We start from the raw sequence: 14,662 nt of genomic DNA, 5'->3' as shown, positions 1-14,662 counted from the left end.
TGCTGCTGCCCATCTCCTGCTTAACTTACAGTTCACCTAGAGCTTGTGCATGCTAGCCCTAGTTTACCCACCTGAATAACAGTTACCTTTCACCTAATCTAATTGCACCTGGCAGGGTCAGAATAGGGCTAGCAACTAATTCTTCCTCTTCTTAATCTTCAGATCAGGTGTATCCATAAGGCCTTGACCATAACACCTCTTTGCCTATGGCATCCACAGCCCCACTAATTGAGGGCAGTTGCTTTTGTTGACGCCTGAAAGTAACCTACTGTCTTTGTGGTGAAATCCCTTCCCCACCTCTCAGTCACCAGGCCCTTGCTCTTAGTTGTACAGTCACTCTTCAATTAGCTCTGCTGTTTTATGGAGGTGTGGGCCTACTGGTTCAACCAGAAGTTGAAGACAGAAGTTTTGCCTGTTTGTGTTCTAGAGAGAAAACTATCATTGCACCAGCAGCTCCTTTGCTATAGATAACAGAATGTCTTTTTTGTACAGATGGCAATATACTAAAGGCATGGAAAGAGGAAAGGAATACATTCAGTTCCACGAGTTACCCCTCATGAGCTGAATCACAGTGACTGACCTTGTTTGCCTCTTACCATCTTACAAATTCACAGCATCACCTTAAACCCACCAGTGCCAGTTACTGCTGGGTAACCTGATCAGTTGTGACATTTCTGTCTGTGCCCTACATTATGCAACTCAACAACTGTGCAATTAATTCGATAGCTACCTGGGGAACCTGCTCCCAGCTCCTGAGCTTTGATCCGTGCTTTGGGGTTTGTTACGTAGTTTCACTCATGAGCACTGAAGTGAATAATCTGGATACTTTTAAAGAAAGTACTTGCTCAACAAAAGCTGCGCATTCTGGAACATTCGCTTGGGATTTGAAACGAGATCTTGGAAAGGAAAAAGTGACTTACAATTTCAGATACCAGTGACATTGATAATGTTGATCTAAAAAGACAGTCAGAGACAACTTGAATCACCCACTTGCCCTACTATTATCTGATCTTGCATCTATTTCCTTCTGAGGGTCTTTTTGAGCGAACAGATGGGTATGAATTACCAATAAACTGCTGTGGTGACACACATACCGCACCTTTGGCCTCTCACGCAGATCACTAACAGCCCTGGCTTCCTGCAGACAGTGCGTAAACCACCCCTTGGTCACATAAGGGTTGCAAAGCCCAGTCCTTACCTTCTCCTGGTACTGACGCCGCGAGGAGTCCAGAGACTGGATTAGGGCTGTGGCATGGCCGATGAACATGGCATAGCAGGTGGCACCGACAATCATGCTCAGCATAGTGAGCCACACATCTGACATGCCAACGGGCGCCTGCTGCCCATACCCAATGCAGAGCATGTGGCTCATTGCCTTGAACAGCGCATAGGAATACTGCTTCCCCCAGGAGTCATTCTAAAGAGACAGATAGACAGACAAAGCTTTAGCAGTGGGACAAGACATTCTCTGAGCTGAACACATTTCAGAAAAGGACAGCTAACATTAGCCCCAAAAGTCCATGTTTGAAGCACCTCTATATATTAAACAAGCAATTTAATTCTTCAGTGGCTTGGAAGTGCTGGGCACACTTGATTATGATTAAAAAAAAAAAAAAAGCCTAAATTTAGTCATCTGACATTAACTGACTTTGGCCAGGGTTTGTACAGCTTCCATGTACTCTTTCCAGCAAAACTTTCCAGAAAGGAAGCCAGACAGTCTGACACACTAGTAACCTGGGATAAACTGAGATGATGCACTGGGTTATTTTCACAATGACCTACATGTGTGAAAAGGAATTGAGGCAAATGATTACTCCAATGGGAAATGGGCTTTAACAGAGAAGTTGTGAAAGACAGCCCGAGCAAGGCTGCCAGCAGCAAGATCTTAGAGTGGGGAAAATCACTCCCCAGCAATTTAGGAAATGGTCAAGATCTCTGGTCATTACCTGAAGAGATGGGAAGGGCAGAAAATTAGGAAAATAATGTCCAGACAGCAAGTACTTCTCAGTTTATAACAGGGTTTTTTCAGGGAGCTGAGAAAACTACAAATGGCCTCATTTGAGAGATGCAATAAACGACCATGAGAAGCCAGCTGAAGTCAACGGCTTCTTCTGGACACCTTGTGCTCTCCCACTGTAACTAACACAAGAAGCACCTGAGCAATTACATCATGGGAAAGGGGGAAAAAAACAGCATGAGTTTCAGGATTATTCTGATTAGCTTGAATTCATGGAACAGCTCAAGGTACATTTACTATCCTGTGGGTATTATACACTAGCAAGTCCTTGCCACAAAACCTTGTAAAGTAAATGCACTGTCATCACACATTGCTATTACAAGGTATGTGAAAAAATACCTCTGCTACAGTGACATTCATAGCAGCACATAATCTGTACATTCATCCATCTCCTTTCTGTTCCTAGGAAGATGTTAACATCAAGGATATAGCTGTGCAGACACATATACCATGGCAACTTCGAAGGTCATTGCACAGGCGGCCTGGATTGTGGTTTGTCAAACAGAAGCAATACTTTTGTGAACTCCACTCAGAGAGATGCAGCAGCCCCAGCAGCAGTGACCAGTAATGCTGGGGTTTACTGGACACCTCCTTGGAAGTACCTAGTCCCAGTCAGATGGACTGCTGATGACCTCTCTGCAAACAGCTCTCTGAGTGTCACTAATGTTGATGGAAATTTTTCAGTAAGCTTTCAAGTAGTAAACAGAAGCAAAGCGTACTGTTGCTGTTTGTGAGCTGTGGCAAAGAGCTGGAACCTCTGGAGAGTGTTAATGCTTGGTTAGGAGATAAGCACATGGACAAAGACAGACGATAGCATTACTCTGGCCATATTCAGTTACATTATGCAAGACAGGCCTGATTCACACCACAACAAGAAGGGCAAAGCAACAGAAGTGACAGCGAAGCGGACACAGAAGAAGCAGCACATTCACAGCCCCAGAAGAAACTGCTCCCTGCTGGCGCCAGCCTGTCTGGGCTCACCTCCTGAACAAAGCAGGAACCTGTCCACCTCCTGCGCTGGAAAAATCTACCCTTGAGTCAAGAGTGAGAGACCAGAGACATGGCCATTGGTGTCTATTTCTGGCTATGCAATGTGTGAGAAGCCACAGCCCAAAGGGGAGCCAGCTACAGATGAAGGCAAAGAGCATTTGCACTATGCTGCCTATACAGTGCAGCAGGAAGGATCTGACCAGGGGAGTGCCTGAGGTGTTATCACCAAAGGAGTGAATCTGCCTGCTCCTTTGCCTCACCCATGTCTATGCTGTGGCTCCTAAAATCCTGGACTAAAAAGTGGGGAGGTGGCATTTTTCCACCACCCAGGTTTTGTGTCATTTTGCAGACCCACTTCTGATCTGTGAAGGTGTCAAGCATCTCACACAACTTACACAGGCATCCCTGCATCTTCAACTGTTAACATTTCCAGGACCCACAGTCCTTTTCCCTCAGCCCTGTAGCACTAGCACACATAAATCCATGGCCCCTGCACTTACAGAATGGCAAATGCAGTAAACTCTAGGGCTTTAGCCCATCTACTGTCCATGCTTCAGCAGGGAAGTCATCATCCTGAGACAACAGGCAGGAGCAGTCACACTTGAACAACCTTTGCTTAAAATGGTGCATCACCTGTAAAGGTGGGCAGCACGTTCACAGCTTTACTGGGCCAGAGGCAGTAGTGCAGGTGTCCCATCCCATCCTTTCCTTGTTAAACAAATTCCTTGCCCATGCAGGCATTTCTCAGTGGACACTGCAGAAATGCTGCAGCCTTCTGAGTTCAGAGTGGTAGTACATCTCCACACCAGAATTGAGAACAGGAAGAACAGAAATGCAAATCTGAAATTCCAAGGGGAATTTGGAGAGACAGAGTTAAGAATAGCTGAACTGGAATTTGATATATCAGGAGACTGGCTGCCAGGGTCTTTAATGGCCATGAATGTTTAGAGCCTAAGAGGAACATCTGGGTATCAGGCAGGTTCAAGTTTTAAAAGCCATTCTTCCAGCAACTTGCGCTCAGGAGTGCTGTTTACGAGGAAGCTTGACAGTGTTTTGTAGGAATTAGTCATCCAAAACTACAACATCCAACACCACTGAGCCCCCGCAGCCTGCAGAAACACTTCTGGCTCCCTGGGAACTCTAGACTTACAAGTCACAACCCCAATTCCCATCAGCAGCACGGCTCCCTGTGAGGACAGCCTGCTTCGTGCCAGACTGAGGAGATCGCTGAGTAATGACAGACTGAGGGGCGAGAGCTGGAGGAAAACACCGAGTGTTTAAAAAACAATCCTGCGCAATGTGGTCTGCTGGGAGAAGAGATCAAGGACTGCTGAAAGAGAGGCACTTCCATGAAGGGGAAACCTTTCAGAGCAATTACCTTTAGGACACAATCTCTGAGCTCTTTGAGCATCTGTAAAGAGCACTGGTTCTATGGCTGGATCCATAGTCTATGTGATGACTCTGCTTATAGATCTCAGTATATCTTTAGTTTTAGGCCTGCTCTACACTCTTCTGTTTTCCACAGAGTAAGCAGGCAGGTCAAGAATGCAGTACTTCAAGCCAGACTAGTAGTAGTGGCTCTAAATGTATTGTGGACACAAGTTTGCTAACATCACAGTACCTTATCCTGATCCAGCTTGTTTCCGTAAGAGCCATAGCCCTATACTCCATACCACTATGCCAGTCCCCACAGTGGGAGGGTTGTACTACCTCAAATATACTGGAGTGGCTAAAATGGCCCATTAGGGTAGGTAAATGAGGCCTTAAACTGCAGAAAGAAAATGACTCCTCGTTAACCAAATCTCAAAGCAAGCTAAAATGGAGCTACAGATCTGTGCTTGAACATAGTCAAGGGGGATGTTATCTCAGACACACGCCAGGCACTAAGAGCATTTGCAAAAGGGAGTTGGAATTACTTTGAAGCAGTTCCTCAGACTAGCTTGTTTTTAACATCCACACTGGCAGCACTACAAGGGTTTCTCTGCGATTAGTGTCTGGACTGCAATGTCTCTGCTCAGATCCACCCTTGAATACTTGGAGACACATTCCTGAAACTCTTCAAAGGCAGTGTTGGGTTCTGTAATACCTTACAGAAGTACCTAAAGAAACAGTATGATGTCTTATAGGATGTTCGGGGTCTGATGTACATGTGAGTGTACCTGGAAAAGACTGGAGAGAGAAGTAAAGACAAATTCTTGGGGTAGGGGCATAGTCCATGGGAACAGTGTTATGCCTGACTTACACCACTAGCATTTCACAGTATTAAGGAGATGTCGGTAGTGAAAGGGTGTATTTCAATCTTGTGAACTCCGGGATTTGTCTCAGCAGTGATCATCTTACCTGGCCACGAAGTTATTACTTGGGGTTTGCTGCTGCACACCACCTGTCAAGCTGCAAAATAAGGCCTCTGAACATAGTTTCCCTCCCCTGGACAACACTGTAACTGCCCCAATTGCCCCAGTCAGTCTTGCCTGGGACCCCTACCCATGCACTCGTTGCTCCTGGAGCTCCATTTCAGCACAAGCCTGGGCACCCAGACCTTGCCTGAGCCAGCTGTACCTGTGCCCAGCCCTGGGCCCTGAACATCTGCTTTAGCCTGTTTCCAGCCTTGCCTCTGCTCCATCTCTTGCTGCTCCTGACTGGACTCCCTAGGTAGACCCTGGACATGACTGTCACCCTGCCTTTGCTGGAACAGTCAGTGAACACTCCTATCACCACCTCTTCTGCTTTGCCCACCCTGTTTCGGACCCGTAGAACTGTGCCCTAGCTGGTGAGGGCACTGCCTGTGCAGAGGTCACCCTTGGCTCCTGGGTCATATCCCATCATGGAGCGGCCCTACTCTTGCTGCTCGCTGACAGTTTTTATAAAACATGGTAATCTACTACACAGCTTCATATGCCTGCTGAGTGAGGGTAGGAGTCTGTTGGACCACAGACTTGGGGGAAATCAGGAATCACACAGGAGATCTATGCAGGATTGCTTTGTCTTCCACAACACCTTCTGCATCCATTTCCCTTCCTCCTTTCTATCAGCAACACTACAAGAATGTGTTGGGGGCAGGGGGGTGGGGGTTTAAGCTCAGAAGGAAAGTACTCTCCTTCTTTTGGTAGAAGGGAAGATGATTAGTATTTCCTATGCAAGGTTGCTGCTTTTGACATGGGGATATTTGCCTTCCCTGCAGCGTTTATCAGTTCAGCACAATACCCAAGGGAGCCAGCCATGTGTTTCCAGCAGCTTTCAGGTCTCAGCAGAGCTCAGATTTCTCTGATGAGGAGCTGCCAGGCAAGGGTCTAGGGGAGACACTGCTGCCCACACACATGCCGCCCTGCAGCTGACTCCCTAGCTTTTCTCTTTTTAATAAAGTGCCCTGTAGGGAAGCTAATGCTGAAGCCTGTGGGATTGGGACTGAGCAATTAATACTGAAAACAACCTTCCCTGCCAGTTCAGAAAGAAATCATACAGAGACTCACTGCTTCTACAACTGCTAAAGATGAAACATGGTGCATGTACCAAACACCAAGATGAATTGGACCCAGGGATTTATCGAGCCCCTGATATGATTTTGGCAACACCAGACCCTTCACAGATCCTCTGGAAGAGGATCAAACCTTCAGGAAGCAGATGGAAGGTGATGAATCTTCTTTCCCTGCTGCATCGGAATCAGAGTCGGTTTTATGGACTGCCAAGTGGCTAGGTGGGAAACCCCAGAGCGGCGGAAGAGCAGCACCAGCATACTCAACGAGAAAGCCTCCCAAGCATTTGGCACCTCATTTTCAGCTCCTCTTAGCTGCAGCAGCTTCAGAAGATTCCCTTTTTTAATACAGTGGTTTTATCCCAGCTTTTTGGCTCCTGTGTGTAATCAGGGCAGTCGTGCTCCAAGTATATTTATCGCCTCAAAGCTGTGACCAGGTCAGTACAAAATGTCCCAAAATCCAACCTACTGACTCTTTGTCACAGACAGATGCCATCCTGGTCTCCCACCTCCCAACCTTGTCCATCACAGCTCTCAAACAGAGCCATTCTGAAAACTACCACCAAGATCATGGCACCAAAGCCTGAGAACAGCCCAGACCACCAGTTTCTTGTTGTTTCCTGACTTAGTGGCCTCTCCTATTATTTCACTATAGACTATACATAAATTCTAGCACTGATCATGCCATCCACGTCCATCACTGTTCCCAATGACACATCTGGAAATCTCAGGACACTATGGGAGAGCATCTTATTGTGAGAAGAAACTATCTGATTCCAGAAGAACTAATTATTCTCTTTGTTAAATGTTCTAAAACCAAGGTATTTGGGGGCTGGCATATTACTGCCCACTTTCTGGAGTGGAAGCCACCTGAACTATAGGTGGGACATATAAGCATCCCTCCAGTTCTTCATCCCAGTTTCCTGAGGCTCCATTTCTGAGACAGTCACTGTGATGGTAACCTTTTTGCACTATTATTAAGTGGAAAAACTGAAAGTGATCTAGCGGCAGAGGAAAAGTGGAAAAAATCACACAAGGCAAGTTTAATTCCCAGGTTCACAGGCTCTCAAGGCTGGGAAGACAAGTACTGCAGCATGAGTCTTTGCCTGGTAAAGCTCTGCTCTGAGTAGAAACTGAGAGGGTAGTTTCCCTCCTGGACACTGCTGAGCCCTCTTGCCTATGGGATGCATCCTTTCCCCCTTCCTCAGTCTTGCTGCCAAGAAAGGTGCCTAGGCTAAATCCCCCGGCCTTTCTCCTGCTACCTTTCAAGACCCTATCCCTTCAATACATGGTTACATTGATGGTCATTTATAGGCTCTGACCACAGTCTGGCCCAGGTAACTCTTTTTCTAGAGTATATAAATTTAGCTTTGTTTCCCTCCTCACCAGGCTCTGATCCCAATATGTTTGCAGCTCTTTGTTCCACTGGGTTACACAAGTGGGTTTTTTGCTTTACAGCCTCTGAGAGAAAAGTATCCAAGAGCCAATTTGCATTAGCTTATGCCATGTATTTGAGCAACCTCCTCAGTACCACCCCAGGTCTCTCAGACTGTTTTACATACCCACCATTACAGTATTTACTTATCCTCAGAAGGATCTGGACAGGGAGAACTCTTTGACCCTCCCATCTGACTTGCCTGGGATCACACAGAACAGTTAGGAACTGAACTCAGGTGTCCCACTTTCAGTCAATGCTCCAGCCACTGAATTTACCTTCTCTCACCATGTGTGTTTGCCATTGCTGGTTACTGCCTTCTGTGAAGGTCTTCCATGAACCAGTTACCAGGAGACCTCGTTGTTTTGACTCTTCAGGTCACTTTGCAGCTCATGTTGCAGCTCTCATCTGCTGGCCTTTGAGCCAAGTATGCTACTCACACTCGTATCTCTGCAACCCTAGCTTTTACCTCTTCTCCCAAGGTTGGACAGGAAAAGCAAATAGAAATTGTTGCCATCAGACAGCAGCCTCCACCCAAATGTTCGGATGAAGGAAACACGGTTCAAATCTCCTGCTCTGAAGCTGTCCTGCAAGAGCACCATGGCCAAGTCACTTCATCGGATGAGGATGGTTTCTGCCTGCTCACTGTGCTCTCCAGGATGAGAAGCTGTATGCTCTTTTGAACCTGAATAGCACAAGCACAATGAGGCCCTGATCTCTCATTGCTCCTGCCATATAAATAATAAAAAGGCAGCATGGGGGAAGATAAGGCAGCTGCTGCACTGATTGTTCTTCTGTTGTAGATAAATAAAGGGTTCTGGTCTCCAGAGCTGTCAGTCTGGCACCTTTCAACAGCAGGAAGTGAATGATTATTGCAGAGGGAAGAAATGAATAAATAAACACCAAACAGACGACTTTTTCATGGATGCTCACTCTTCTCAGGCATGGGCAGCATTTGCCCACAGCTCTGCATGTGGGAGGCATGGCAAGTTGGCAGTTCTTTTATACATTTTACATTTGTTCTGTTCTGCCTGAGTGCCTGATTATTATTTTTTTAAGAAGAAATTGGCTGGGGGAATCTGGAGGTTAAGAGCTGCAATAAGAGGCGATTTTTTAAGCTTTGTCAGTTTTTGCTGCTTAATCAACTGGACATTGTCCCTTTGAATAAAAGATCCTGAATTCTCAGCGAGATGGTTGAAAGGTACCATGAACTCCCCGTGCAATTTACCATATGGTATAAATCTCCCTCACAGCAAACAGCAGAGTGAACAGCACAGCTTGGGACATTACTGGAAAGTCTGGCCACTGATCCCATGATGGGAGGCTGAACTAGGGCTTGGCAGCCTCTGTTTTCAGCCCACTCTAATGGGATATTGTGCAGCTCCCAAGGAAGAAGGGTGGGTGATCACATTGTCCCTTCAAGTGGATATGGAGCAGAAGGCTTAATGGTTTCACTGGGACCAGTAATGGGAGTTATGGATTAGACCCAGCTATGGCTCTAGGACCCCCACCGCACCCAGTCTTTGGCGCAGTGTGCCCATATCACAGCGGATACGCGTTTCCATTCTTGCTCTCTGCTGTTTCCTGCCAGGAGGGGGAGCCTGGCTCCTGCCTTCTGCTGCAGGCAGCCGGCAGCAGGCTCTGCTGGGGCTGGTTCTTGCTCCGCAGGGCTGAGACCATCTCCTTGCAGAGACTGCCCCCGAGGAGCTTCCGTGCCCACAAGTGCTGTGGCTTTACATGGTCTGCTGGATAGTGGAGGAAGGCCCTAAATGGAGTTGGGGGGAAATAGGAAGCTGGGAGATGCCATATTAGTGCCAGGAGGTCAATGCTGAAATGGTGATGCTGTGACTGAGGGCCCGGGTTTAGGGCCAAGACGGAGAAAGCAGGGCAGGCACTTACCACCATGCGGTTGAGGGACACCCAGCAGTCGTCGGGGAAGTCCTGCAGCATAGGCACAAGGAACTGGAGGCAGCCATCCCAGTGACACAGCAGCAGCATCATCCCAATCAGGTTCACAATCCGCACCACTGCACTGGCCAGATCATAGGTCATGTGGAAGATCTGCAGGGCCAATGGGGAGCAGATTAGATGGCAGTTCCCCAAACAACCAACCCAACATAATTAGATGCACCATCAGGGTCAAGAACCTTGCTAAAGTAACAGAAAAGGCTGCATCAGCTCAGCTCAGGTCAGTCACAGAATGCAAGCAGAACCAGCTGAAAAGCAGATTAAAAACAGATAACCATTCACCCCTCATGCTCTTTGATTTTGTCTTCTAATTTATATTAAAAGCTCCATAACTCATTTTATAAAACAAGTTGGTTGCAAATATTTCTGGAACATCAGCCACTCCTCAGAAATAAACTCCATCATTACAACTTTTTAACTGCAATGCCTTTCTTTGGTTTTTGCCTTGCTGAATATATACTACAGACTGACCCATGGTGGAAGCTGTCTTTGTACTGGATGTCAGATGCAATCTCTGCAAGCGTCAGATGCAAGAAAGAATGGCCTCAAACTCAGCAGAGACTTCTAGAAGAGGATTTGATTCAACCATTTTCTCATATTTCTCATATTTTGCTGCTATATCACTTCCAGTCTTACGTGAAGGCGGTCAAGGAAAAGAGAAGCACGGCAGAGCTGTAGAGCAGTTCTTAGCAAGGAAGCCCAGAAACCTGTAAACAGGCAAGAGCAACCCCACCTCTGCAGTCAGCTCTCCAATGCAAAGGGTGTCTACGGCTGTGTTGTCCGTGGTACTAGACATAAGCAGGGCACACTGAGAAATCCAGGTGCCCTATTATCAAAGGTGCATATTGCAGTCAAGAACTACTTGATGGACATTATTTTTTTCCTATGGGTGGTGTCTTGTGGAGACATTGGGGGTGCTTGGTTCTTTTATGCCCAGCTTTGTGATGACAGTTAGACATAGGGCATGCCAGCAACTGCTATCCTGAGCTACATATCTGCCCAGGTTTGGTTTTCCCTACCTTACAACATGTCACACTCTGGAGTGCATGGTTGGCTTTGTGTGGCTCAACACGGAGCCCATCTTCTGGCCTCTTTTGCCATTAATACAGACAAGAGGAGACCTTCAAATTGTCACTGGGCAATGACCTGTACCCAGTAAGGACCATACACTTAGTCCTCACAGTGTGCTGGCTTCCAGCTAAAGCTGCCTACTGCATCACCCAGAAAACAGAGAACCCAAACACATCTGGCATCCTCTCCCACACACTGCTGTGTCACCATGGTAATTTGTGGCAGCGTCGGTATGGATGGAGGCCTCACAGCCATGCCCCAGCCCTGCCAATGTGTCCAGCCCTACAGCCTTGTCTGGAGAAATGTTAATCACTGCTCCCCACACAGGGTCTTGCTGCTTCTGGTACAGGAGGAGTGACATATTTGGACAGCTCTGTGTGAATGAAATGAAGAGACTCACTGCTGTCAGTGCCATAGCTGGGCCTTCTCAGGAGGCCTCCCCATGAAGGCACACACAGCCTGGCTGTTTTGCAGCCCAGCTCACAATCTGGTGACACATGTCCTAGTTGGATTTAATGGAAGGGAACAAAAAGCAGAGGAATGTGAGGAGCAAGTAGGACTTCTGTGAATCAGATGAGGCTGCATGCTCTATTCCTGCATTTTCACCCTCCCCTGTAGGATGGTACTCCCTTCCAAGGTGTATTTCAATCAGGTATATTTCATCCAAATCTGGCTGAATCAGCTTGAAGTTTCCCACGGAGCTTGTTTACCCCACACTGCAGCCCCTCTCTCAGCGCTGGGCTCCCCAACAGTCCTGCCACAACCCCTCCACTCCAGCCCACTGCCTCTCTGCTATGTCACCTGCAGAGTCCCCTTCCATTGCTCTCCTCTTGCACCTCGGCCCTGCTTGGCTGCTCCAGCCCTGTCTGCTCACACTTGCTGTTTTCTGACCTGCCACATTACAGTGTGACTCCCAGTGCTGTTGTAAAGCTGACCTCCAAGTGAGCCACGCAGATCACACAGTGACAGCTATCCAAACTCACCATTTCCTTAGGGATGTAGCAGGATTAACTGTCAGCTCTTCAGATGTAAAATAAACCTGTGAACACAACTTTTTTACAGGGCAACAGGCAGTGGGACAAAAGGCACAGAGACCCTGATACAGGCTTATTTAAGATAGCAAATTAATTTTCAGTTTGCCATGTTAGGAATAAAAAATGACAGCACAGTGACTGAAACTGCAGGGAGAAGCACACCTCATGCTCCTTGAGTGCTAAACACCTTCAAAACCCAGCCTGGGCTCCACCGAGCCTCAGCATAGGAAGATGGGCAAGCAGCGGGTGCTTCAGCTGCCTGGGAATCACCTCCAGATGGGCAGGTGATGACCAAGGAGGATGAATGTCAGGGAAGTATCTGAAGCAGGAGATAGGCCATAGGCATGCTATGTGACTGTATGGCTAAGTCCATATAACTCCTTGCTGCTCTGACAGAGTTAGTCCTGGTTCTCCCAACTACCCATGGCAATTATGTACCTGCCATCTTTGCCTATACAGGGACCAGCCTCCTCTGATCCCACAGTGAGTCAGTTCAAGCAGCTAAAATGGCAGAAAAGTTTTGTTATAAAAGAAAGAAATCATGTTTTGTCAGTTTAGCTGCCTAAATTGGCTCATCACTCTGTTGTCAGAGCTAGCTGTTCAATTTGAATGCCTGTTTCCACACCAGATATTAACAGTTCCCCACCTAATCAGGATGCCACGAGGTCATATGCACTGAGAGATGCTGACATGCTCAATCCAGATGGGGAATGAGCCATAGAATTCTGGAAACCAAAAGGATGAATTATTGGGGGAACTGCTTCTAAACTCCATTATTTCCACTGCATCCAAGATGCAGCTGGAGTCCACAGTGTCAGTATAAGAAAGGCCATTCTAGCAATATTTCTGTGCTGAAAAGAAGAAAATATCCAAAATCCAGCATGAAAGGCTGTTCTAGGAAATCCAGCTATCAATGCTGACTCAATAGGTCAGTATGAAAGCTGAGCACATAATTCATAAAGAATAATTCCTACTGGTTTCACCTTTTTTTTCCATTGTAGAAATGATCATTCTCATTTAGATAACCCAAAGTGAATCCAGCCTATTTGAGTGACAGCCACAGGCTATGCTTTTAATGAAGCCAGAGCAGCAGTTTGCAGAAGGATCTCTCAATGGACCTTTTTTATCGCCAGGGTTTTACTGTGCTAATGACTTTTCCTCTCTCACCTATGTGTGTTTTTCAAAGAATTCCAGCCCTCCTGTAACCCAGGGAACTCCAGCCAGGGACAGGGAGATGCCCTGTCTGATTTAGGAAGTGCCTTTCTTCCTTTACTATATTAAAAGCAGAGAACGAAGAGCCTGAGAGAATGGATGGCTTTGAGGAAAGGTGAATGGATATGGAGGTTCTCATATGATGGCTGGGATCTATTCTAGGCAGGCTAGGGCAGAAAGCCTATTCCTTGGTGCACCTCTGAAAAGCAGGAACAAATGAGTGTGTTTGTTTCTGTTGTTAGGCTCCGCTGCCTCCTCTCATGTACTAGTAACTCACACATTTGCTGGTGGCTGAGAAATGGCAGCTCTGTGCAGAGTACATGTACACCACTAGGTCATCACCCACCACGGAACCCTCCTGTAAGTGTAGGACCCAGTGTTGAAGCACAAAGGGGAGGAGAGTCCTGCCTCTGTATTAACACCAGCGTAGTCCACAGACATACCCAGCACAGAGCTCAGAGATGCCAGGAGCTCAGTGGCCGTGCAGGATTGCACTCCAATGCCCAGCACTGACTAGAAGGAAGGATCACAACTGAGCTGACAAACTTCCCTCACAGGTAGAGACACTATCTGCTTTACACAAGGGTGGGTTCAGCTCACCTACTTTGGACCTTGCGATCTAGACAATATCATTAGAGTCACTGGATTGAAACACACACAGAGAGGGTGACACATGTGGTTTGTGGCACTTGTTTACCTGTGAGGGAGATGCACTACGTCTCAGGAATTCCTGTTTCTCTCTGCTGCCCATAAGGTAAGCCTAGATAATGAACTCCAACTGTAAATGTCTGAACTGCAGGTGAGACAAATCCAATTCCAAATATCAGTCTCAGGAGTTACCAGCTCATGCCCACTCCTTGGAATACATTTGCATTCACATGCAAGAGAAAAATAAGAAACACTCAGTGTGTGGCACACAGGAATAACTGTGAAGGGGTGTGAACAAACACCTTTCACTGAGAAGAAGCTTCTACTGTAAATAGGTGCCTGTGTTGCAGGGAATACTAACTCCAGTACTGTGCTGGAGACTGTCTAAACCTGTGCTGCAGTGCCCTAAAGCACTCTATAGCTTGCCAGGGAGAAGAGAGGAAGAAACATTCTAGAATAGCTGGTCCATGAGCAGAGGAGTGGTAATTGGAATTGTAATTCTCTGGTTTTCATCATTACCACTCAGGGCTTTCTTGTCCTGTTATAACAAAACCCAGGCTGGGTCCCAGAGCATCACACTTCCTTCAGCCCATGGAACTGCTTGTGCTTTCAGGCTTTCTGCTGCCTGTCATTTAGAAAAAGGGAGTGACGAGAAGGACAAAACATGAATTCATGCTTAAAAGAACCTTTTTCCAAGGGTATCCTCTGATAAACCTAATATCCTTGTTTCTTGATTGCCCAAAACAAACTGTGGCTACAGAATCCCTGTTACAAAGTTGGCTCTGTCCTTCTTGCCAAAGGACACCTTGCAATGC

At 46.9% G+C, this 14,662-nt stretch overlaps 1 protein-coding gene across 1 annotated transcript in view; it reads right to left on the bottom strand.

Annotated features, from left to right (window-relative positions):
- HCN4 (hyperpolarization activated cyclic nucleotide-gated potassium channel 4) overlaps positions 1–14,662 on the bottom strand; it is a 103,377-nt gene that overhangs the window by 31,267 nt on the left and 57,448 nt on the right. Inside the window, 2 exon segments of the mRNA XM_010147535.1 lie at positions 1,199–1,417; positions 9,814–9,975. Of these exon segments, the coding sequence (XP_010145837.1) occupies positions 1,199–1,417; positions 9,814–9,975 (381 nt within the window).

Source organism: Eurypyga helias, unplaced genomic scaffold (genome assembly GCF_000690775.1).
Source record: "Eurypyga helias isolate BGI_N326 unplaced genomic scaffold, ASM69077v1 scaffold4882, whole genome shotgun sequence".
In the NCBI taxonomy this organism is placed as follows: Eukaryota; Metazoa; Chordata; class Aves; order Eurypygiformes; family Eurypygidae; genus Eurypyga; species Eurypyga helias.
Note: the sequence above shows the minus strand (reverse complement) of the source record. Positions and strands in the feature narration are given on the sequence as shown.